Source organism: Lepisma saccharinum, chromosome 9, assembly GCF_977018435.1.
Source record: "Lepisma saccharinum chromosome 9, izLepSacc3.1, whole genome shotgun sequence".
Lineage (NCBI taxonomy): Eukaryota > Metazoa > Arthropoda > Insecta > Zygentoma > Lepismatidae > Lepisma > Lepisma saccharinum.
Genome location: NC_139237.1, coordinates 42,780,026 through 42,807,951, shown reverse-complemented (window position 1 = coordinate 42,807,951; position 27,926 = coordinate 42,780,026). Strand labels below are relative to the sequence as shown.

At 36.7% G+C, this 27,926-nt stretch overlaps 1 protein-coding gene across 3 annotated transcripts in view; it reads right to left on the bottom strand.

Annotated features, from left to right (window-relative positions):
• Positions 1–27,926, bottom strand: part of LOC145992033 (uncharacterized) — a 280,869-nt gene that overhangs the window by 32,052 nt on the left and 220,891 nt on the right. The window contains exon 4 of one of the 3 annotated variants that reach the window (XM_083128124.1): positions 5,775–6,169. The exons of the other annotated variants lie outside the window; for them this stretch is intronic. Coding sequence (XP_082984250.1) covers positions 5,827–6,169 — 343 coding nt within the window. The 3' untranslated portion in view covers positions 5,775–5,826. Of the gene's footprint in view, positions 1–5,774; positions 6,170–27,926 lie in introns of those variants that run through there. 3 annotated transcript variants of the gene reach the window in all.

Sequence of the window (27,926 nt, the reverse complement as noted above, 5' to 3'; positions counted from 1 at the left end):
TTCAGGAGATCAAGGAATGTGGGAAAATGTAGAATTGGGTACAATTTTTATATCATTTTGCTCTATTGGGACAATGTGGATTGAATGTTCAATTCAGGAAAACGTAAACTCAGAGAACATAAATTCGGCATTCCACTGTATATAGCATCCAATAAAACAAACTTTGAAAACTCTTATGACAAAATTGTGTTTTTAAGGCACCCCCTCCCAAACAGAAGCAATATGGAACATGTAGTCCCCCGTACAGTATGTTCCGTAGGCTTTTGGCACTAAGTTACATCTGTGAAGTTATGAGAGGTGTTCATTTTAAATCAACCTCTCTAATTTTCACCCTCACAACTTGCCCTTGTCCTAACCCTAACCCTCACACACCCTCACTCTTGTGGCTCACCCTCCATCACCTTCACAAGTCTTCCAGAAGGTGAGGTTGTGGGTGAGGTCTGCCCTCATGAGAGATGCCCTCAAGATGGTGAACACCTCTGAGGCTCTGCCATTTATTTACATTAATGAACTCAACAGGCTGGCGCCCAGTTAGAGAGTTCAGAGATACAGGTTTTCATACATGCTTCAGTGACCGTTATTTGATATTGTTTTCATTACACTGTTTCTAAATTGTATATATGGTATAGAGAACAAATCAATATTTTTGTTACGCTTTTCTAAGGCATTGTAGAGAACACTCATTCTCCAGATAGGGGATTTCTTGACAATGTTTGTTCGCGCTCTATTCACAAAAAAGGTTTGATGATTGGGTCGCATCTTATTGTTAGGAACGCGTAATTTAAATTGTGAGATCCAAAGAGGAGAGCGAAGTTTTCCATTATATATTTTCCAGAGCAGCAGCAGGTCGCGCACTGTCCTTCGATCGTCAAGCCTGTGCATTTGGAGCTCCTCTATTAGATTACTGTACGAATCAAATCTGGGATAAGCAGGGACGTAGCTAGGTTGATCAGTTTGGGGGGGCCCAAACGTAAGATTTTTTCTATCAAACTACTATAAATTAACAAACTATTTATACACCATATAGGCCTATGCTGTATACATACATTATATAATGTATGTGTATGTATATATATATAGTCTTGGAAAGAAAAGGATCAAGGGCCTCCTCGATGGCGCATGGTTGCATCGTCACCTTATAATCAAGGGGTTCCGGGTTTGTTACCCGGTGGATGCTCTTAGTGGTTCGGATCCCACTTTACACTGTAAAACCAGTCCCGATTAGCATTACTGTGTATAAAGTGGACTTAAAACACCAACTCAATCAATCAATAAATTGGAAAGGAACATAATTTTCTTCTGTAGCCCTCAACAGTCTACGGATATACTCTCGCGAAATACACAGCCATTATTCGGGAAACTAAATGCAGAATGAACTCATTAGCTTAATGGCTTATACACCAAGATCAATGTTATTAGTCTTTAGATTTGTAAATTTGCTAGAAAAAAATTGAGAAGTAGATAAAACCCTTTCCGTGGTTTTAGATATAAAGCGCTGGAACCAGGTTTACAAGTATTGGCAACAGTGCAAATATGAAACGTGTGCGCAATGAGTTCAAGCTAGGCATGTCATGTATACAGTTCATACCGGAATCGAATCCGGTATCTCTTAGTTCAAGGGCACGCCCGAGTCTTCTATGGCATCTGATTGTTCACTTGGGAAATGATGACGATAAGAAATTATATGCACACGTCTAATTTCTTAAAATTAATGTTATTTGTGTGTGGAAAACTGAATACATGATGGCACTGGATAAGACAAAGTTCCCACACGCCAAATAATTACGCTCTCGTCTTTGGTTCGGCAGGTTCAACAACCTGCCCGGGTTCGATTCCCGATGGAGGCACATAGTTGTTCAATCTCACTTTATACTGTAGGTCCAGTTCCGATTAGCCTTGCTGTGCATAAAGTGGACTTAAAACACCAGTTCAATTAATCAATCAATCGAAAGGTTCAAGGTTCAATCGCTAGTGGTCAGGCCGGTAGCCAGAATTTGATTTCGGAAGGGGCTTATCCCTTATCGGCAGCCGCCATCTAAAGACGAAAAGGTTGGGGGGAGGAGTAAATGCGCCGAAGATGAATTTCTTGGTATATTGCAACTTACCATATACAAGATGTTTAATCCTGTTAATGAAGTAAATTTAATTACTACTACACATTATTAAAATCAGATATTTGTAGGATTTCGGGAAAGGACTGCAGCCCCCGAGCCCCTTCCCTGGGTATGTGCTTGCTTGTATTAGTTCCAAAATTTATGTGATGTTCCAACATCGTGAGGACAATTTGGGAAGTACTTGAAAGCGATATGGAAGCAAATTCTGCTCTCGAAACTTTGGGACTCGATGTGATGACCACGCGCAACCGAATGAAAGAACTCTTCGCAGGCCTCAACTGTCCACCAAATCAACAGATGAACCGACCGCTTCGATGTTTCTCCGAATTTTCAGAAAGTGGCCTTTCCCTCCTTGCAGGGCAGGTCATTAGCAGGAGGGTTGAGTGCATGTGAGAAGAACTGCTATGTCATTCATTCCCGCGCCGAAAAAGGGACAAGCAATAGAATTCTGTTCTTGGAATTTGAATTTGAAACGCATGGGGATATCTTTTCTGAACCATAAAATAATTAACGCAGAAAGTTCTAGCCACCCATAGCTAAATCTTCCTGTTTGTGTCGTCCTTTCGGTGCCCATGGAGCCAGTGCAGGGCCAGATAAAGAGCAAGTGCGGGTTTTGGGGGGATCCTGGATCTGGTGTGCAGCAGGGAGGAAAAGTACATTTTCAATAGGTCTCAGACTTCCCTGACCGGGGCGGACCACAAAACCATTAACTGCATCCTGTCCCAATACATCTGTTGTGTTCAACAAGCAAGAAACAGGGAAATAAGAAAGAAATGCCTTGCTTGGGTTAGTGCTACTGAAAATTGAAGAAGTGTTGCAAACTGCAAGCAAAATTTACTGAAGAATTATGTTGCAATATTTGTCATGAAAATAAAATTTCCAGCAAATACAGAACAGTTTCCCGGGGCCACGTGGACATTTTCCGGGGCCAGTGCCCCTGCATGCCCCCCCCTAACGACGTCCCTGGGGATAAGTACCTTCAAGTTTATACTTCATATAACGTAACATTTTTGATTGTACTCACTCTATTTTTGTAGTCTGTACTATACTATCAGTGTTCCATACAACAGACCCGAATTCGAGTTTTGAACGTACTAATGAGTAATATAATATCTTAAGTGTTTGGGTGTCTCGAAAGTCTCTGCCCATTCTAATAAAGAACCCAATAAGTTTGTAAGCGTCGCTTATTACTTTGTTAATATGGTGAGTGAAAGTTAGCTTAGAGTCAAAATATATTCCTAGATCATTTGCCATTTCAGATTTTTTTAGATTGGTATTATTAAGTTTATTGGAAATTTAAGGTGGTTCTTTGTTTAGAATATGTAACGGAATGGCATTTTGCTGCATTCAGAGAAAGACCGTTGCACAAGCACCATGCACTCAACCTATTTATGTCTTGTTGTAGACAAACACAGTCTTCAATATTTTTTATTATTTGAAAGAATTTCAGGTCGTCTGCAAATAACAGTTTCCTAGAATTAATCAAATGCTCTGGTAAGTCGTTGATTAATAGAAGAAAGAGAAGAGGTCCTATGTTGGACCCTTGAGATACTCCGGAACGTACTAGCTGGATGTGTGGCCTTTATACGAAACATATTGTTTTGTCTCTGGGTATCCCAGGAAAAATATACTTACAATTTTGTACCCAATGCGTTCATCTGCTATGATGCCTGTGGTTTGTGACAACAGTATGACTGTTCCAGGTGTACCAACTGAACCTTTAATTGATTTTTGTTATTTAGAATCACTTTTCTGCCACTTTTGGCTAATTGCGATGAGTAGGATTAGTGATAATATGATGAAATTGATGAAGGGACACACACGTTGGTAGTTGAACCTGGAACCTTGTGCATCATAGACAGGAGCGGCACCAGGGGGGGGGGAATGAGGGGGGCAGAAGGGGGAGCTTGTGCACACCTTAATTTTCTTCCGCATCCCCTACGTGCAACTGAAAACACTTACCCTTAGAGTGTCATATTATGTCATGTCGTCATATTGAGTACTGAAGAAAGGCGGTTATTATTGTATGCAACAGCCTACAGGTTAATGTTAGTTCTTTCCTTTTCCGTTTTTGCATTATTGATAAACGGTTTATTTTCTGCCTACTTGTTATTCCTCACACTGGAGCACAAATTTTAGTTGCTTTCAAGGTATCACCAAGTCATGCTCAGGAAATTATTTATTGTGAGTTGTAACGTGAAGGGTAGTTTTCTTGTTAATACTTTCTGTGTATTGGTTCCAAGTAATATTTCTAGTAAACGTACCATTTCAGGCTTTTTCAAAATCTGTTAGGAAGAGGCTCAATGTTCACGAAGAAATGTTACAGTTCATTGTTGGGGATAGTGCAGCAGAAGGGATATTAACAAAGACGAAGTTGCTGTGCTCTGCATTTTGTCCTGAAGGGCTGAAGTGTCGTATTTTGTACCTCCAAGGGTTGCATTCAAAATGTTCAAAAATTGTGTTTTTAAAGACAAGGATAATTTCATTTTGTATTTCACTACATAGTTCAATAAGACTGCAACGTGTATCTGACTGTTTACACTATATGACCACTTTCTTGGAGTATAAGACTTAATATATATCATCATGGACGACTATGGGGAGGGTCGGGGGGCACAGTGAAATGTGTCACAATCTTCCACGAAAGTCTAAAATCTTTACAATAGCTTTATTAAAAGTTTCAAGTGCTTGAATATGTACGACGTAACGCAGTACTACATAAAATGTAATACAAATATACTTTATAATGTACATTGCTTGAATTTATACGATCGTTTTATGAGTTAGTCTCTGATCATGGACTAATGGCAACCGTGACAGGGCAGATCCCATTAATTGTCCATCATTTTTCGTCCAAGCGGTTATCCTCATACATATTATCCTTGATCATACCTTGAATCACTTCGGCAAAGAGCATATATGCTTGCCTGGCATGTCTTCAACACAGGATCTGATCTGTTTGCCCGAAATATGGTGGCAGAGTGTGATTTCGCACAATGAATTGTGGTGGAAGTTGTTCGCTGAATATAATCCATTAACCTATCTGAGAATTAAATAGACTGAGGTCAACCCATTCCTGTTGATTAACTTTCATATGTATTTATGCACTGTCATTCTATTTTATATCTGTTGTTAAGGACATATCGTTGCACCAACACCAAAACCATGAATGTACAAAGTTTTACTTTTTTACCCAGTGCAGTTTCTGACTACTTTTTGTTGATAGATTCCTATGCTAACTAATATGACCTAATAAATAGCCATAAGAAGGTACATATTTCACCACATACAACATTTATCCAAATATAAAACATGTTTTCTCATGGACCTTGCATATTAAAATGTTGTTATCTCAAAAGTAAGATCAGCACATTCGTGGTTTTGACATTGGTGTGGTGATATATGTTGTGTCAAATGTGAAAAAAGAAAAAAAAAGAAAAAACATAGCCACTAATATATTTATTATCATTATCATTTACATATTCATTCCATAACACGTAGAGCTATATTCTGTTAATCCAAAAGCCAAGTGCTACTTTGAAAGATTTCTGATTTCTTAAATTTAAAAATATTAAAAACAATTTTTAAATACTTAAATCATATTTTACATGAATAATTGTGAAAACGTTACTTGCACTAATATCGCATTCATCTGTTTCCAATTAATTTAAACAAGAAAATGTTCTAAAGAAGAAAACTTTTCAGTTTCATTTCATTTTGAAAATCTTTCAGTAAAGTGAATAACCTCATGTGCCCTCAATGCAACTTCTGTGGGATAGCTTCTACCACATTGTTTACAGCTAAAGGGCTTCCCTGGTGAACTGTGAATCTTCATGTGTTTTTTCAAATGATCTTTCCTACCAAAGCGCCTTGCACATAAATGGCATGCAAATGGTTGTTCCCTTGTGTGGATTATTTCATGCCTTTTAAGCTCATACGAGTCAAAAAATCTCCTTGAACACCATGCGCAAACATATCTCATTCCATGTGAAAAATCAGCAGAGGTAGCCGTTATTATTGAATTTTCATCAACAGGTTTTGATCTAGAACCACACCTGGAATTGAAAAACATCCTTTATAAATAATTAATACAAAATTATGCTTATATCATTTCATGTTAATAACAAGATAGAGTACACAGACTCCTGCTAACCTGTCCATTCCTTTGACAATGTTAGAAGGCAAAATTACTTGAGAGAGTTCAAAAGACTTTAGCTCAATTCTTTACTAAACATCATTTACAGTGGGATCCATGAGTATTACCATGCAAATTGTCCATCACCATGTTCGTGCACTTCATTTGGCCCAATAAGAGCTTCAAGAATTAAAAGAAAACTCAAAAGAAGCTGTTGACAACTTCTGCACCAGCATGCATAATAATCCATCGCTTAAAAACACACAGGATTTAAGAGAAAAATTAATGAAAATAGTCATGGACAATTTGCCAAGAAATACTAGTGGATCCCACTGTACTATATAATGTATTATAGTTTCAAAAATAACAATTATATAAGACAAACATAAGATAATGGCAATTAATAGGGATGAGCCAATATGGATACCCATGCTTGAAAATTATAACCACTGAAAGTAATTCAGAATGCTTATAAATTTTACTGTACAACTTTTCCTTGGAACTACAACATACAGGGTGTTTCCGGGCTGATGATACAAACTTTCAGGGATAATGGAGAAGGGCACATGTATCAATTTGAGATAAGGAACCCTAGTCCGGAAACGACTTAGTCGAAAGTTATAAGCGAAAATCAGTGTATGAAGATGTAATACTTTTATTACCTGCACACATTTCACAAGCTGCTACATTCACAACAGTTGTTCAAAGTGGCGTCCCCACTTGATTTCTTCTTGTGGGGTCATGTGAAAAGTCTTGTGTAGGAGACACCTGTTGAGACTGAAGAGGATCTCCTGGCAAGAATTCTCGTTGTCTGTGACATTGTTCGAACGACCCTGGGGTTGTTCCAACGGGTACACCAGGACTTTGTGCGATGATGTCATGCCTGCAGCGAAGCTGGGGGATACTACTTTGAACAACTGTTGTGAATGTAGCAGCTTGTGAAACGTGTGCAGGTAATAAAAGTATTACATTTTCATACACCGATTTTCACTTATAACTTTCAACTAGGTTTCCGAACCAGGGTTCCTTATCTCAAATTGGCCCTTCTCCATCATCCCTGAAAGTTTGTATCATCAGCCCGGAAACACCCTGTATAAATCTAGCAGACGTTTGTTTTAATAACAGATGGTGCAGAAGTCATCATCCTATTTGAACTGACTTTTATTTTGACATCTTATTGTTTATATCAGTAGTGTTTTGTCAGTTAAATAGAAGATACTCTCAAAATTTATTGTGTGTGAAAATGAATAAGTATACCCCACAAGAACGTGGAAAAATTGTGACAATATTTTTAAGGAATAATCTTTAAAAATTGAGGACATAAACTTACAAGTATCAATAAAAGTTTAACAGAAAGAAACCTACTTTGTTTAAATTAAAACCCAAGCTATAGGCTAACAAAATCAGGTGATCACTTTTGCGCCACCCTGTATATTCATAATTTCACATGAAAATAACTCTCTCCACAATGTTGTTGTAAAAATAATGAGAATTATACATGTTGCATTTTTATGGGACACCCAAACTCCACAAAAGTATCACATAGTATCGCTGATTAAATTGCAACTGATACTCACTGATATGGATACCACTAGTAGTGGCAAATGCTGGTACATCGGTATCAGTTCAGGCCTAGTCAAAATGATGATCAGTGTGTACGTACAATATTATCTCATTTACTCATTTCAGGGTGCTCACTTGAAAAACCAACCTTGCAGGGGGGTGGTCGGAGAAGTAAGGATATACAATATTTTGTAAGGAAGAAACAGACCAAAATAGCAAATGAAGCTTTCCTTGCAATGTACTTCCAACATATGTTCTTGGATAATAAGAGAGATTAGATTCTCGAAAATTTTGAGAACTGACATAGCTCATGTTGTAAAGTAATGTAAATATAAGTGGTTAAAGTATGTACAGGGTGTACCAGAAACGATAGTGCAAACTGAAACGGTGAAAAGTAAATAACAGTAGAAGCAAAAAGTCGTTTACAAGATAATTGCAAATGCATGGTTACGATCCACCACTGACTTGATTGTTTGTACACATCGTACACTTGTCTCCTTGCGTACTCCGAGGTTTCTTTGTTTACAACTGAACAATGACGAACATGTAACATAGTGTAAAGTACAATAATCCTTGTGCTGGATGGCCAAACTGAAGGAACAGCCAACTCCACCAGGGCAACAAAGTCAAGTAGTGTTGCGATGTGACAGTACTGGGAAGGAACATGGAGGCCCATCGTTCCAGACCAACAAGAAGTACAAGCATCGTAACATATCCCTACTCATCACCTGTGACAGTTGTGTGGCAATTGCACCAGCCCAAGAAAAACCATCAAGAAGCAAGCCATTCATCGCCAAATGAGATATGGCGGAAGTGCCAAAATGAGCTGGAACTCCACACACTACAACCACCAGGATAGAGATAAGACGAGACAAGACCTCTGTCACATTACTCCAATACCTGTGGAAGTATAAACATCTAACAACAATTACTTTGAATTCGATCTCAAATGTTTTCCCTTACTTTATGTTTCTTGTTATGTAGTTAAATAAGTTCCTTATTTATCTGAAATTACTTGAGAAAACAACACTTCAAATGACATAAAACTTCATAATTAACATTCTCAAATGCTTAAAAATACCGTCAATTGTCAATACTGTTGCCATTATTTTTAGTGCCTATGCACGGACTACGTGGAAATATCATTGCCCTTGTCAAACACATATGTGCAAAATATATGTTTGAAAAACGATATTTAAAACTTCAAATAGCCAATTTAGTTTTAGATCAAAATTGATAAAGTATTTACAATTTTAATAATGTGATATAATATTGACTAAAGATGTGAAAAAATGGTTAGGTTAAAGCAGCCAAAAATGCATATACATTCCTTTGGCATAAGGAAAATGATAGTACTACATGACAAATATTGCTCCTGGAAAGTCTCTCTCTTCAAAATGTTTGGGAGGGAACCACTGATATAGACAAATGTCTGCTGCAAACATAATTAAAAGAACACAAGTACATGAAATATCACATGCTTATGCAGTAGGTCTCAGAAATGACAAATTGATCACCCGAGTCCAGCAGGAATTAAATAAAGGTCACTTTATAGGAATGTTGAGGAATTGAAGATTATTTCCATACAGCACACATAAGAGAAATATCACAGTTTCATGCACATAATGTAACAGTACTGAGATTTTGAGTCTGGCAATATATATCTACCATTTTAATATATTTCCTATAGTAACCCATTACAGCCAATGCAATGGAAGATAGTGATAATTGATAGATAATATAATGCCATTTGTAAGACAATAATACAACACTGTTCACTTCATTTTATTTTTTGAAAATCACATCAGTTAGATATCCCCATTCTCTGTTGTACACTCCATTACAGATACCAGTATTGAGGGTGGTTAGACTTCTTCCCTAATTCTTCTCTTCAGGGTCTCAAATTTCAGGATATGTGTTCAAAAACTCGGCCCTTCAGGTACCCCCAGAGAAAGAAATCACAAGCAGTCAGTGAGTGCAGCGCAGCTACAATACAATGTATCATACATTACTTTTAAAATACACCTCTACCACAAAAACAGGGTGATCTGGGGTCCAACATTTCATTGCTTCAGAAATGGCACCCCTCATGCTCTTACCTAACATGCTGGTTTCAGCAGGACAGTGGAAATACTTTTAATGACATGTCACTTCATTAGTTTTTCATTCATACCTTTCTTGTTTATTAACAAAACAAAGTGAAGAATGTTAAACCTTTACATTAAATGTTTCCTATTTTACACTGGTTCTGTAAATGATTTACAAGTATTGGAAAAATGTTATATCAATGTTGTGGAAGCCTGATTTTACATTTCCCTGCCTTATGCATTCAATGTTCAAGGTTGCAAGGGAGGAAAATGTTATAAAATTTTCCAAGATATTACATTTTCCTGCATCTTAACTTTTGTCTCATTAGTCCCCCTGAAAAACTTAAAAGTGAGGTTTCACTGTAAGTTATTGGTATATATTGGTATGCAAGAACATTTTCATATTTTCTTTACATTTAACCAGTGATCAGAATGCTACATTTTAAAAGTAGCTTCGCTACGCTACTCAAGTGCGCTACTCACTACTTGGCTACTTTTGCGCTACTTCTGCATAAGAAAAAAACTTGAAACAAGCACATGGATATTCAAAAAAAGCTTCATGAATGATAGTTGTACTTACTGGAAAATACGATTGTAGATCGTTATACGAGCGTAATTCGTTAGATGTTTGCTCTAACTTTGCGGATAGCTGGGAGGTGCTTCTTTGGTATACCTAAATGAGCGACAGGTGGAGATATGCTTTATGTAAGTTTCCTGTTGGGAATGCTTCGCTGACGGCACAGTGGAAACTTTGTCACCTTGTAATCAAAGGGTCTCAGGTTAGATACCTGGCGGAGGCACTAGTGGTTCAGATCCAGTATGGATTAGCTTGTCTCTGTGCATAAAGCAGACTCAAAACAAAAACTAGGAAAGACACTTAGTTGCAGTGATGTGCGGTGACGTCGACACTTGGGGTAGCAATGAGTGGCATGCCCAACGGGTCATAATCCCCCCCCCTTTTTAGGGCCCAGTATTCCTAAAAGAAGAACGTCAAATACAGGAAAAATTGCAATGTTAGGAATGACTACAAAAAATTGTACACATAACTTCCACCCACTTTCGAAATTCAAAAACGATTTGATTTGACTACTGAGCCAGAGATGCCAGGTTTGAATCTCGGCTTGGCAATGGGTGATCTTTGTGTGTACCTTCATCAATTTTATCATATCGTCTTCGCGATTAGCCAAATATGGCAGAAAGCGAAGTAAAAAAAAACAAATCAAACAATCAATCAATGAATGATTTGATTTGATTCGCTTTTTTGATACATTTGGTTAATCGCGAAGATGATACGACAAAATTAATGAAGGGACAGACACAAAGAACACCCATGTCCAGGTAGGGGTTCGAACCAGGAACTCCTGGTGTTGTAGCGTGCTGTGGTAACCACTCCCCCACGGTTGGTTGATTTGATGGTTGATTTGACATTTTAAGTCCACTTTATACACAGAAAGGCTAATCGGGACTAGACCTATAGTTTAAAGTGGGATCCGAACCACTATATGCCTCCATCGGGTACAGATCCGGGACCACTTCCACTCCCCCACGGAGGTTGGCCGACAACAAACAAGTGAGGAAGGCGCTAACCATTCGGATACGTGGGTATCGGTAAAGCAAACTGCATTCTTCCTGAGTAGTAATTTTCAGTTGTATTTTTGAAATACCATCATTCGTTTTTTCAAAAATTTTGCATTGCTTGATTTCCATAATTTCCACATCTCACGATCTCGTTACTGAAGGATCCGGACTCGAGCCCTGGCCTTTGCATGAGTGTTTATTTGCAACCACTCTTCACCCGTTTAATTTAATCAACGTTTATCGTCATGGCAGAAATTAGGTAAAGCGATGGAAGAGAGAAGAAAATACAAATAATTTATTCCCAGTGCGTCTGCAGGGCACTGTGAAATCAGGAGCCTAGAATTCTCTGTTTAAGATTGTCCCTCACGACTTTCCAAGCTCTTAGCTACTTATTCCGATTAAATCTATACAGCTAGAAAAAGCGATGGGTAACAAAACACAACTTTAAACAAACCATTTTTCTACTTTCTTCAATGATATTCATTTTGCTTTTTGAGTTCTGGGATACATTTTTCATTTCTAATTTTCTCATTATTCACTGCAGGCAGAATACAACACATAAGAACAAGAATGCACGCTCGTCACGAATCCCGGCCTGAATTATTCTTTGTGAGGTCCTTTCATCAATTTCATTATATCATCACTCATCCTCATTTTCGCGATAACCAAATGTGGCAGAAAAGCGAAGTAAAATAAACCAAACCAACAACAAGAATTAGAATGTGCGTTCACTTTCCCAAATAAATACATCCGTATTTATGATTGTTTAGCTTATCCATTTTTTTATTGGAGGAAAAGAGATTAGTATATTTAAATAAAACACTACTAAAACGAGAGCAAGAGAGAGCATGAGCACATATTTGTTATTTAATCATTATATATTCCATATTTTTTTAAAAAAGCATAAAATTTTGTCTGCACATAAGATGTTCCAATTGCATAAATGATAAAAGCACATCCCATATTATACATACATATTGTCCAACGTGTAAAAAGTAGTGTAAATACAGAGGACAGAAGTACTGCAGAATAATTTCCCCTTAATTCTTTAGAGGATTTCAAAGAAATCGAAGGGAAACCAATCCTCTATCTGTCCTATAGGAGATAGACTGGGGGACCTGAAAGCACGGGCTTTCAACCATTGCAGCGGGGGCGAGGGGGCAAGGGAGGTAGAGGCAGAAATCTTCCCTTTCCCTTCGAAAACCCGTTTCTACCTGGAACTGTGAGGCGGAGAAACAGCAAGCTAGGCCGCTGAATGCACCGAGGGAGGAGAAGCGCGTGAAAAAAAGTGTTGCATATGAACTGTGGCTTCAACAAAACAATAAATATTGTGATTTGAAAATAATTAGAGATTTGAGATTGATTGATCTATCTCTGCTAGACTAGCTACTCCTTAGTGCACGTCACTGCTTAGTTGGGAGGATGGATTCTCCTTCTCCTCCATTCCCCACACTGCTCATCATCATCATTCACCATTCTTCCTCATTCTCACAATTAGCCAAAAGTGGCAGAAAGCGACTCTAGATAAGATAATAACAAAATAAACCATTCATCCTAATTGCCATGTTTAGCAAAAGGTACAGAAAAGCGACGTAAAAGTAGAAGAATTACATATATTTAGAAATTGTATATTAACTAAAGAAAATTATCGTTTCTGCAGAAAAGTCAATATCTCGTACATACTTTTTTCAATATCATAAAATATATTGAGGATAGTGGTGTGTAAACTCGAGTCTTGTAAACGTATTGAAATTTTAAAATTTCTGCAAAAATATTATATCGAAATAATTGTAATTCCAGAAAGTGTATTTCTATCATTCTTGTAACAATAATTTCTTGCTGTTGAGATCCTATATGCTAACAATGATTAATGCTGAACCATTGATTGTTGACACTATTGCTTTGTCATTGTATTGGAGACTGGATCGCTCGTTTTTGCGCTGCAAGTTGTGTTTTATACAGAGATTAATGACATTTACCTGCCTCTTACACCATTGATATCAACAGGATTTGTTCCTGGGGTGGCGCAAATGAGGCCATTTTTTTAGGGTTGCCACAAACTAGGCATGTTTCTCCCCAAAATAGCGATGCAGTTAAAAAAAAAAACGTAGCCGTTAACCAGAATATATTCATATATGCCAGTTCAGTTTAGTTATCTGGATATTAGATTTATTCTATACTAATGAAATATATTACGCAGATACCTATAATCTGCGATATCAAGATATTTATAATCTAGATTATATGTATTTCCATATAATAGACTGTCTTTATGAACCTCCTCCAAAAGTAAGCGTTATTGTAGATTTTTTTTAACGCTGTGGTCACTTTCAAAAGTTTCCTCATAATGCAGAGAAGAAATGTAGCTGTAGCGAAATTTTTCGCTACAACTACAGGAATTTTGTAACTTCGCTACAGCTACAGCTACAATTTTCAAAATGTAGCGCCGCTACAGCTACCGCTACAAATTTTGTAGCTAGCTACAGTAGCGACGCTACAAGTGGCACGCTACTTCCGATCACTGCATTTAACACATACTGGCATAGTCAGCAAAATAGAGTGAATAAAATACATATTGATAAGGGTTAAAGTAAAAAAGAAATTCAAATCAATTTTGCATGATATTTACTTGATAGTGTAATTATGTGGTTACAGATATGCATCAAAATGTCAGTTACATGCAGAGTTGAGGAAGTTACTCAAAAACAGTATCCGCTACAGGTCATAATGCTTCTTCCAGAACTAATACATTACCATTACTTTACACAATAAGTAATGTGTTACTTTACAATACAATAAACAGATAAGAAACTTCAACTGATATAATGGGTGGGCCAAGATAAACCGAACCAAACAAGAAATGAACATATGAACTGCAAGGCTATTTTATTGTATACTTTATACAATTAGATCACAGACAGAAGCCTACTCACATGCGTTTCTCCGTCTCTATAGGTACTGCTGGAAATGTTGACCAACATGGTCCAAGCACAGGGTGTCCTGATGGATCACGTTCAGTGCGACTTGCTGTAACTCGTTCCTTTGGATGTCGGCGATGGCATTGCGTATGTTCTTCTCTTTCAGAGCATCAATAGTTTGTGGATTGTTATTGTACACCTTGCCCTTCTGAGGTGACACTATGCTTCGTCCGTCATGAAGTAGAGGTTTGGATCGAGAAAGCCATTTTCGATTTCCTGCAGTAGCCATGTGCAGTACTGTATGCGTCTAGCATGGTCTGCAGGCTTTAACTGTTGCAAAGCCATAATCTTGTATGGCTTCAGGTTAAGGTCCTCAGGATATGCTGGCACGTTGTTCGTGACACTCCTGCCTGCTGTGACAGCAGCCTCATGGACTAAGTGGAGTTCTGTAACATCCGCTGGCAAATATCTTCCTTCTTCGCCTCGGTCCTTTTCACATGCCAGTATTCATGCTTCTTATCAACCATGGATCATGTTGCCTCAAACTTCTTTATGAGTTCGTGTATGGATGACTTAGCGGGTGGTGTCCTGTTGAATTCTGGACTGAATTTTTCTTGTACTCCTTTCACTGATCTGCCCTGTGAGTAATATTTATTTACGATGAATATTTTGGCCTCCTTCGTCAGCTGCATTTTTGTGTCTACACTGGTGATTAGCTTTACTTTGATTGTTGCTTTCACACGTGTAGATTTACCCCTCCACATGCCTTTCCCTCTCTCCGTTGACCATCAAGGTCAGGTCAATGTCAATGTCAATGTGCATCATTCACAACTCCCTAAGTTGGAAACGAAATATTATTATTATTGTGTGTTGCTACATCGAATATCTTTTCCTATGTCGGGTTCGGTTTATCTTGCCCCACCCAGTATATACATAATATACATATACACACATACACTACCCCTGTCATCCATACATACATAAATGCATCAGTGTCAATCACCGTCACACTGATTTTATTTATTTATTCATTCAAATTTCAGATACAGCACTTGTAAGGCCATTTTACACTGAAAATTCTAATAAATCAACAAGAACTAGTCAAGATGGTTTTAGGTAAAAATAAACAGATAAGACATAAACAAGGAAACAAACAAAAGATTTACATATTCGTTCTTAGAGAAGATCGGAAAATACTTTAAGGGGCAAAAATGTCGATGTTCGTAGGTAGTTTATTATAAAATTGTGGCAGCCTGTGGATCAGAGAGCGCTGTATAAGGGAAAGCCTAGCGGTAGAATTGTGGAACAATTCAGTGTTTCGGGTCGATTGAGAGGGAATTCTGAACTTGAATTCTGTAAGTAGAAATTCAGATCTTGATGACTTATAGAAAAATTTCATATCGGCCATATCGCGTCGGGTCTGCAGTAACTGGATGTTCAAAGTAAATCCATCATTCATTTGTAAGAAATAAGTCTTTAAATTTAAATAAATTTGCTACTTTGAATTTAGCAGCATAACACAAGTAAGGCAAAAATAATGAACGTTACTCTTAAAAAGTAACATGTTTCTTTTTCAATAATGATATAATTCTGATAATACAACGCTAGAACAATTATCAAAAAAAGGAACATGTTTTTGATGTTATGTTACTCCTCAGCTCTGTTTACGCGAAGTACAAGGCAATGAATTTTAACAATATACAAGGGTTATTTTTTATGTAAGGTCCATTTTGCAATAAAAACGAAGTAAGCAAATGTTTTTCAAAAAAACGCACCGTCTTTTCTAGAACAACAACAACACAGCATGGCATAGAAGAGTTGCATTTTATCTCTACTAGGAGTGGTAGCATCACGATTATAGTATGTACAGGTGAACAGAGCACGTTTTGTGTGTTGGAATTTGTCAAAAGTGAACCAATAGGTGCAACAAAGTTTTTATGCAATGTGCCACAAATAGGCACCTAAAGACAAAAGAACTCAGCAGTGGTACAGAAAATTCTCGCAGACTGGTTCCCTGTGTACTAGTAATTGAAACGGGTGCTCTTTTGAAAATAACTTTACTCTTCTTTCCTGGCATACCTGACATCACTCCCTGTGATGTCATCCTGTGGTGTTACATCAAATATATCCTGTACAGACCACCCTCCCCCACCCCTATGCCACATGACATACCAGAAGGCCAGCAATAGATAATTGCTAACACTGAACAACACATGTTACAAAACACATGGCAGAAACTTTCTGCCATGCCTGCCTTGGTTGCTTTTTCTTTGATTATGGAGATCCGAGAGGGAATTATAAATTACTTTGAATTTTACATTGTCATTGATACAATACATCATATCTTAATAATCTCGTACACATCTGCAATTATCACATGAAACCCAACGATATAAAATTTTATATTATGGTTATTGAATGTAAAATTGTATAAGGAATTTTGGGACTGGTACTGCACTTTGGACAGCAGTCGTAGTGACACAATATAATGGTAGATGATAGTTTTAGCATATCTTGGGAGTCAGTGTACAAAATTTCATGCAGATGGGTGAACACACCAATCATTTATGTCATTTTATTAGGAGTCGCATATGTGGTGTTTTTGCAAGGACCTGAAAAAGGAAAGTGAGTGCACCTCAGGTTTTGTGCAAATCTCGAGAAAAGTGTGACAGAGACCCTCGCAATGATTACAAAAGTGTTCAAGAAGAGAGCATAAACCATAGTGTCTGAATAGCATCCTTCAGTGCAGGGACAGATGCACATATGCTGCAAGGTCCCTCATCTGCACAACATGCAACATTGTTGCCAAATTTCAGCACCTCATTCGTCAGGATTCATTACCGTGCTGATGAGGTTGAGATTGGTTATGGAACATGGCTACATATTCTGACTGCTGAATTGTGCATGCATCATGCCAGCACCAAATTTGTGCCAAGGATCCTGATAGCTGATAAGAAGAACCAACATGTTGATGCCTGGAAGGAGCTTTGTCTAGTTGCCTCTGACAATGGATCATTGGTTATCACGAGTGAATGGGAGATGGGTGTGGCTACGGCCCTGAGAAAAAGCAACAATATCCTCAATGAAAAAGTCCAAACTCACCAAGATGAAATAAGGTAAGGCACATGAAGAGCAAATCGAGAGTATGCTCATCACTTTCTGTGACAACAAGGAGAGTATGCACAAAAAAAGTGTCCCAGCAGGCCAAGCACCTACTAATGTGATGCTTTGCAGTGGCTGCATGGAAATGTGTGAAGATGAAAACCTGCACTTTGCATCTCATCGTGTCTCACACGTCCTTGTTCACCAGGGACTCTTTGACCAGTAACATGAATTGGAATCTCCTACCCACCCTACTGACTTGATTTGACCCTCTGTGACCCTTTTTATCTGTTCTCAACTGAAGATCAAGTTGAAGGTTTGCTGGTTTGACATTAATGAGATGAACTAAGCAGAAATATGGGTAGTGATGGACACCTTCACAGAACATGACTTCCAGGATGCATTTTAAAATGGCAGAGCCACTGGAACATGTGTGTACGTGTGGACTGCTTCAGAGTGATGGCAGCCAATAGCCCAAGGTAATGATGATAACCAGTGCCGGATCTACAAATCTTAGCCCCCCCCACCAAAAAAATATTGCCAAAGGGGTACCCTCTACCTACCTACCTTTACACACACACACACATACGCTATATGTGTGTGTATGTGTGTGTGTGATTGCCAAGAGGTGTCACCTGTCGTCATTTCATATCGCTATCGTGCTATCGAGATTGCTTAGATTACAAAGCTAACCGCCTATGAACAAATGGATTGCGGCGGTTTAAAAAATTCACTATAATTTCTTTCACGGTTAGTCTTTTAAATTACATATTTACTTTTCTAGAATGTAGTATGTGTAATTTGTATAAGCAAGGGTAAAAGAGGGCTTCTTAAAGTACTCGATGTTAGGAAACAATATGATTATATATTCGGTGCACAACCCTACAAGTAATTCTGTCGGCGGCCATGCTTATGAGCCCAATGAAGTGTAATGTCCTTCAAGGTGGGTCCCAGACAGAAAAAGGTTGAGATCCACTGGCTTGGGGGGGAACCACATTGGTGTGTTCCAAGTAGACGCCCACCATATTGAATTCATCTCATTTTTTCTTTAAATGGAAAGGGGCGTGATGTGGTATATACGAGTATTTGACACTGTTTTCTCACACCTGGAAAATGATACATTTGTTACAATCATGCAGTCGTAAGTTGTTCTTGATTTAAGATAGTTGAAGAAACCTTCACCTCTGCATTGCTAGTGAAATTCTAGCCTCATTTGATTCTGTCTGACTGCCACATGGGAAACCCGGGGTGGGTGTCTAAGATCGGAATTTCAATGGCATAGGGCCCCTTAAATGCTTACTTGTCTCCGGGCCCCCCTGCACTGCGGGGTCTTGCGGCTCGTAGATCCAGCACCGATGACAATACGAGTTCCGAAAATTTTGGACACCACCTCGTTTAAGTGATTGCTCTTCTCCAATATCTTCCTGCTCACTTCGTATCAGGTATCTTAATAGCTAGGTGCATAAACTGGTGATGTTTCAATTTCACTTCAGTTGCATAATGTCGACCACACTGATCACAAATGAAAGACTTCTCTGCTATTTCATGTAACCTTAAATGTTTCTTTAAAATATCTTTTCTAGTAAAGCACTTTGAACACACATGACATGCAAACGGACGTTCTCCGGTGTGACTCCTTTCATGTCTCTTACGCTCGGATGTACCACAGAATGTCTTCAAGCACCACGAACAGACAAATCCTTTGCCATGCAATGATTCAACAAGGTAAGTATTTAGTATGGTCTCATCTGTATCAGCATGGCTTGATGCAGGTTCAGACCTGGAAATAAGTAAAAAATACATTTTTTAGTACAACAGCCTCTACTTAATAATCCGAGAATAACAATTGTTACATGCTAGAAATGTACTAGTACTTTTTAAAAATACTAATATGAATAATTTATAATGTAATGACCTGATATACACATGCAAATTTTGTTTTTGATGAGAACATGAAATATTCGATTGCTCATTGTATTGTTCATTTAATGATTTAGAATGTGCATTTGTACACCAGAATTTCTGCAGTAAGATATATTTTTAATACTTTTTCATTGCCAGTTCACTCCATATGGGAAATACTAGAAGTTAGTTAATGTTTCAAGTCAGGGTGAGTTTATCTCTACAGAATGCCAATTACTGGGGAGAAAAAAATACTAAGAAATTATAACAGGGTCATAATTTGCAGATTTTTTACTAGTGTTATGTCGAACCACGGCGTGTGTTCATTAGGGGCCATGTATAGTACCATAGAATACTCTCTGGTAGTACTTAATAGCGATTTTATGGGAGAAGTGAAAAAATGACATTTTAGAGGTATATAATCTCAATTAGCAACATTAGCAGTACATGATTTTTTTCAGCATATGCAGGCAGCATATAGTCAACTATGATATGCATTTCGAGAAGCAAATCCTGCTTGAGTAACAGTGTCTAATATATTTTTAAAGTAAATAACTGCAGTTGTAACTTAGTATCTATAATTAAATTAATAATAATTTGTCTATTACATTTTCATATGTGAAGAATTTATTTTCTTAGTTTTAGTTTTCTATCACATTTTGTGTGATAAACTACATAAAAATTGAACTGACAGGTGATGTACAAGTCCAAATCACACCAGAAGCATCAAGTATAAGAACTGTGAAGAATTTCACAAGCAGATCAGTGCAAATCGTCCCCACATCACATGCTCCAGCACAATAACTACTCATCAACACTGGAAGAAAGTCCATTATTTTATTTCCACTACTTCCACAAGACAAAAAGATCTCCATTGTCTAACCCACCTGCTGGAGAGGGAGGATGCCCTCCACCCCCAGAAATATATACTCATATTAAAGCTAAGCCAAATAATTTGTTATCACTTGTTAAAGATTAAAAATAAGCTTTTATAAAGAGGTTTCACATATTAGAAAAGAATCTAGTTTATTTAATCATTATGAAAAATGTACGATCATGCAATATAGCCCTGGAAGTATTTTTTCTCTTTATTTCCTACATTATTCATAACAATTTTTGATAATCATGTCAGGAATTTAGTCACAGTAAGATATTGATATTCACATGAAACATGTTTATGCATTAAATTCAATTAATTAAACAGGTACATGGATATGTAAGCATGTTTTGTGTATATATTAATATTAATTTTTGATAGGTCGGTAATTGCCTCTGCCCTATATATTTTTACCTTTGGAAAGCACCATGGAAGTCAGACAACACCTTTGGGCCACAAGTACATGTTTGAAAGAAAATATAATTCTTGTACATGAAAGGTATGTAAATACTAAAGTAATAGAATGTATAATTTTTCAAATGATGTTTATACCACTACATCAGGTAAGTGATGATATAAGCCTCATCAACATTTCCTGACATACGACTGTTTCTTTGCTCACCAATAATTTTTAAAAATCTTAATTTGAAACTGAAAAAGGAATACAAATGTGAAATTTCATATTAATAAATTATGTATTGCAATTTAAATTTTACATACAGTAATACATTTTCTAAGTATTTGAGATTACATTAAATTCTCTTATATCATACTTAATTATACTCAAGGGTTAATTAGTAAAAATATTCCACCACCGCATATTAAAATGAAAAAATCAGATTTTAAGACAGAGTTGTCTTTATGTGAATGTAAATTTATGCAGATAGAAAATTTCTGAAGTAACTGTAATAACCAAGTAATTTATTTTTAAAAGAAACTGTCCTTCAGTTTCTTTTGATCAGCCAGATTGAGTCAGCATTTATGTCTTGCATTTCAGTGGCATACATTGCTCTCATCATCAGGGAATAGGACTTAAAATCCCCATGTAATTAACTTTTAACTGGTGTTGTTTACTAAAACTTAGAAATATATCTTAATTCTTGCATTACAGAAAGAGACAATGTAAAATAATATACGACACTGGCAAAATGACACAACCCTTTACTCAATTTTCCAATATCGGTAAGATTCATATACAGATCACACAGTATTAGTTTATGCAATAATAGCATGAATTAAGAATAATATATACAGTGGAATCCTGATTTTACATTTTTCTCCATTTGACATTCAATCCTCATGTTCCCAATACAGTAAAATGTTCTAAAACTTCCCACATTTTCACATTTCCTTGTGTTTTAAGTTTCTTCATCCTGGTCCCTTGAAAAGTGCAAAAGTCTATGTTCCAACACAGTAATATAGTTGAGCCACAGATGTGAAAAATACCTATGAGATTCACTGTAATTTCTCATTTTAACAGGTTTTAAATATTATAACCATTTGCAAGAAATTCAGTTGTGAAATTAGATTATTTTTGGCAACAGATAGAACTTCGCAGCACTATTAAAATATAAATGTTTCATGATTGGCAACATAACACAAATGCAATTGGAACTATGAGAAAAAATACAGCATAGACTAACAATGTAATACAGAATATAGTCATCAATCATTCTTGATTAATTAATTGTTGCTATGTTTCCTCCACAATGCTTACAACTGAGCTAGCTTTCAGACTGAAGTGACAAGAGACATGTGACATGGACACCTTTGGTCTGTACAAAATATTCAATGCACATGTGTGACTGACAGATTGAGACAACCTGATGTAAGCCATTGAGAAAACGACACATTCCAAGTGACATGACACTTTCGTATGAAATATAGTATTTAGTTCTGAAAGATCATTTCCAAGAGACATGCAACTATATTGGCCTGAAAGCTATCTGAAGTGTTCTATGATGACTTGTGAATCTTCAAATGTCTTCTCAAATGATCTTTTCTAGAAAATGGTCTTGCACAAAATCCGCATGCAAATGGCTGTTCCCCTGTGTGGCTCCGTTCATGTCTTTTAAGATCGTATGAGCTGTAAAATCTCTTTGAACACCACGAGCAGGTCAACAGTCTCCCACGTAATGGCAGATTGTGTAAGATATCTTCTAGAGTGGGAACTGCTGCTGGATTATGCCTGGAAATAAATAAAATAGCAAATAAAATAAATTTAAATAAACAATGGAAACTGTAATATCCTAGTTTTCATTTTACTAAAAGCAAGGGTGAGGAGAGCTACAGGACATCACATTAAAGAGATTATCAAAATTATTTTAATAACATGGAATAATAATAATAATAAAATAATAATAACCCATGGCACAACAGCCCCTGAGGGCTAGGAACTACCTACCGACTGCTGGCCTCACTCCTACATGGTGGTTGTAGATCAACCATTTATAGGGTGACGTGTGGTCAGCACCACAAACCCCCAGTCGTTATTAGTTTCCATGATAGGGTTATGCTACTCATTCGTAGTCCCTCAATTTCCTCACGATAGAGGGCAGCCACTGGTCCCATACACTGACTGAAGCTGAGGAGAACCGTTATTAAGATTCCCCCAGGATACTCGAACCAGTGTGCATCCCATAGCCTGACACTTTAGACTGCACAGCCACAGCGTAGAAAAGAGTAATAAAATAGAAGATAGAGAAATATGGTATTTTGTTATTTTGCTATTTTCATCATTTCCAGGACTTCCCGATGGCGCAGTAGTAGCGTCATCGCCTTGTAATCAAGGGGTCCCGGGTTCGATTCCCAGTGAAGGCACATAGTGGTTCGGATCCCACTTTAAACTGTAGGTCCAGTCCCGATTAGGCTTACTGTGCATAAAGTGGAATTAAAACATAATTTCCACAACTTTGGTTCAATTGTCATGAGGAAGAATAATGCTGGAGAAACGAAATAGCAAGAACTCAATCCTAAAACCTTCAAATTATAAGCTGAATCCTCAATACACTCAAGCAGATAAACACTTTTTTTTTAAGTGTTAAACTAGAGTGGTTACCTGCAAGAAATTACACACGTTACTTGAAAGTCTGGAGTTAGATCTACTAAGAACAGCAAACCTAAATGAGCTTCAGAAACACACCAATAGGTCAGGCAGACACTGTGCCTAAGAAGGTATGCAACAAACATGCATTTGTACAGTTCTTGCGGGACTCCAGTATAAAATCTCTGAAGATACATGTAAGTGCACTAACACAATTTTTGCATTCATATTTGGAATGCTGGACATTCCATTGTTTTAATTGGAGTCCAAAGTTGAGTATCCATAATTTTTAATCAGACAGCAGGAACTTGCTCGAAAATAAGCTTTATCAATGTGACCTTATAACTAACCCAGCTTCCTCAAAAATATTGCACATAAACTCTTTATTATACATGCTTCATGAACACTATACACTCTATTGTTCCTGCATAATACTATGAGAGTGTATCATATTACATGCATTGAATGTTGTTACAGAGTCGGGAGCCATTTTTAAGTTCTTATTACACAAGTGCCTCTGATGATTGCATGCAGAAGCACTGTATATATGTATTTAAAAAACTCCATTTTTCTCTGCAAATCTGAAAAAAATAAATCTCAACAGCATAATATTATTATACATTTATGCATGTTCACAGTCCTAACATTCCAGAGTCTTCTAGTGTAGTAGTCAATTTACTGGGTGTGAGTAATCATCAAATGCCAATGGCATGTTCGCTTATTATTAAAATTGTTGAAAATGTTTTTATTTATTTAATGTGAGTTGTAGACGTCTATAACTTGAGTCCCAACTATATTAATGTTATGAATATAAAAGCAAAGTCACGAGTAAACAAAATCCAACTGAGTAATAGATTTTCTAAAGTAAAAATCCATCAAAATCACAGACACATACACTGATTAAAGAATATAATGCATCATTCATGATCCAGAAGAAATGCTCTATGCAGGTTGATTCAGAAGGGACAGTTCACACTGAGAGACTGGGAGATGAAAGAAAGAGTTGCAGTCAACATGGATTCACAAATGAACTGTTCACTTGTAGATCTGTGTTGACTGTGACTTTTGTATATCTCCTAATTTATTTATTTTATTTACTTAAAGTTTCAGATATAGTGCAAAAAGACCATTTTATACTGAAACTGTGCAACAAGAAAACAAAAAAAAAAAACAACAAGAAAACAAGACAATACAAGATGGCAGAGGAAAAATATGTACATTTTTAGCGGTCAGAAACTGCTTTCTGACATGAAAATATCAATATTTACAGTGAGGTTATTATATAAGTGGGGGAGCCTATAGTAAGGAGACAGCTGTAGGAGGGAGCTTTGTTGTGAGAATGTGAAAGAGCTTTACATTGCGGGTTGGCCATGTGGGTACTCGTAGACAAAATTGATTGACTAGGAATTCGGTTTTAATTTTTAATGCACACTTTCCACCCTGAAAATTTGCACCATCACTTTCTGAATCACCCTCTATATTGAATTTGTATACTCTTGGTTATCAGTATATTTTTTGAATCTTTTCTTCTACACAACTTGAAGTTGAGTAACACCAACTCTTTTTTCTTCATTGATTCAATGAACCAAGCTACACGAAAACCTGTTTCAGTCACTGACTATGGGCAAAGTTGCTGGCCACAAAGCCACTACAAATCAAGTTTGTGAGATATAAGGGATTAACATATTTTGTTATCCACATATAAAATGTTACCACATCTTTACTACTTTGAAACATGAATATCAGTTTTATTTTGAAAGGAAAGAACAATAAAACCTTCACCTCAAAGCTACAAAACATAAGTGTTACAAAAAGAGCACTGCATTTCTTGAATTATTGAACATGCATAGAATGAAGACATAATCTAATATATATAAAAATGGAGGTATGTGTGTGGGTGTGTTTGTATGTTTGTTCCGGCATAACTCTCGAATGCCTAGAGCAATTTCAACCAAACTTGGTACACGTATCACTTAAAATCTGGAAAGAATACTTTGGGGGTAAGATACACCTGGCACCCCTAGGGGTAGGGTGGGAAGGGGTGACATGTAAAAATAATCCAAAACGACCGATATTAAATTCTGCACAAACAGACATCCATGGCTATGCAATCCCGCACAACAATAGTGTTTCTCGGGTTGTCTAACATTCAGGCTGATATGACTTTGTGTTGCGAAAATGCCCGATATTAGTGGGGAATCCATAGTTTTCGGAGTCGCTCCCAATGCCGTTCAACTCCAAGTTCATCACCTATCGGCATGGGGGGAGAGAGGGGGTGAAAAATAAAATGCCACAAATGACCTATATTAGTGTCGAATCCATAGTTTTCGGAGTCGCTAAGCTAATTCGTGACATTCACAATCACATTTAAAATTAGTTACATTTTACACTATAGTTAGAATTCATTATTTTCCTGTCTAATACAAGATTGGGATAAATAAATACCCTGGCAATGCTGGGTAATCAGCTAGTATACAATAAAACTCTCATGATGGTATAATTATTATGTCATATATTTGATATGAAAACCATAATATAAAATTGCATCTGTAATGAATATTCAATTTTGAAAAGAGGATGATAAGAACCATAGCCCTTTCAACTCGTTTGTCAAGGAAGCATGCTTTTCGCAACAATATTGAAAAATAAAAACAAAAATGAATATTAGAAAAACATCTTATTTATTCATGTAACATGCATACTTATTACTACAGTTATTATTTTTTTGTTTATTTTGTTCTAGGAACAATCACACAATTTTCACCTACAACATTAAAAAAAATTGTTTGTATACGCATACATGCATGCATTCACCTTGAATGTACAAAAAAAATACTGAACAATTTTGTATTTGCAAACATTCTTGTAAAATATTTCACAATGTACTGCAATCATAAGATCATTACAGTTATTATTGTTTATGTTACTGTAATAAAGAACGTCTCACATCAACTGGTATGCAAAAACATCTTTGAAACAAAAGCTTCTCTTTGCCTGTTACTGTCTTTCTAGTTCCTTCCAGTGTTCTGTAATGGAGTGAGTCAACATATGCTCCTTCAATTTCACCTCTGTTGCGTAACTTCTGCCACATTGCTTGCAGCTAAATGGCTTTCCTGGTGAATTGTGAAGCCTCAAATGTTTGCTTAAAATGAATTTTCTGGAAAAGCGACTTGTACATAAATGGCATGCAAAAGGACGCTCTCCAGTATGTCTTGTTTCATGTCGTTTAAGATCAGCTTTGTTTTTAAACCCAATTGAGCACCATGAGCACACATGTCTTTTCAGATATGATGGCTCATCATGGGAGACATTTAATGTCACACTTTCATCCGCAACAACATAGCCTGATGCAGGGTCACATCTGGAAAAAAATAATAAATTTATTAATTGGAGTTTCATAGAGTAGAACATTAAATTATGTGCATTTTTGATGCAAGCACTATTATTAACATAAATATAATAACAAAATAGCCACTTGTTCATCTCTTAAATACACTCTCTTACATATTAAAGATACAAGATAATTAATGATGCAACCTGGGGTTTCCGGACTCAATAAGAAAACAACCAAGACAGACAGAACAGGAAGAAGCATATCATCACATGCAGAAACTCCAGTTTTTGTAAAACATTATAGGTGATCAATATATTATCTTTTTGAGATTTTGCACTCATCAATACTATAATCTAGTTCATGCCATATGTCTTGTACATTTGTTGGTCTCAGTAGTAGCAACTGCAGCCATGATACTTTGCAGAACTATTGCTATGTCATGTGATATAGCGGGTGTCTCGACATGAGATCTTTGATGTATACTATGGGAAGAAATCACATACAGTGAGGTTTGGTGAGCTTTTTGATCAGAAAAGAAGAGCTGAGTAATTTTCAGAAGACCACTCAATGAAACAGTGTTTTCTGAAGGACGTGGGCTGACCTAGTTATTTAGCAGTGAGCTATCAAGTGAGACCTGACTTCACCTAAATTTTCATTCAAATTGTTTTCTGTTTACCTGTGCAAAATACTTGCTACTGTCAATTTCACAAGTAACTCAAAGGCAACAGATCTCACTGATTGTGACAGTTTTATAGGAGAACAGAATGAAACATTAACATCAAGTTAAAAATGAGCAATTTTCAAGTGCATAGAATTTGTGCATTATATCACATATATTCTTTGCTAGGATATGAGATAACTAACACAATGAAACATTCACGTCTCAGACAGGATTGGAACAAAGGAACCCCAGCTTTGTGGTGCACTGAGATACTACTTGGTCTAAAGAAAGAGCTAGTATTATACCTGGTCTGAAGTGATTGGGTGGAATTTGTTAAGGAAAAGCAAATAATCAACATACATTTTATTATTCTCAAATAATACATTTAATCAGTGAAATACTAAAAGAAAATTAAAATTGTGTTGACACATAAGCTGCAATGAAGTTTAATATTAGCAATTATTTAAACAATGTTATCACACATCAAATGATCTCTTTCCAAGGTTCATTTTAAATACACACATATCTTCTCAGGTGAAACACGAATTATCACTTTTATTCTTTTTTAACCCTTCGCTTACACTACGATTTATTCTCTTTATGTCAAGTGTC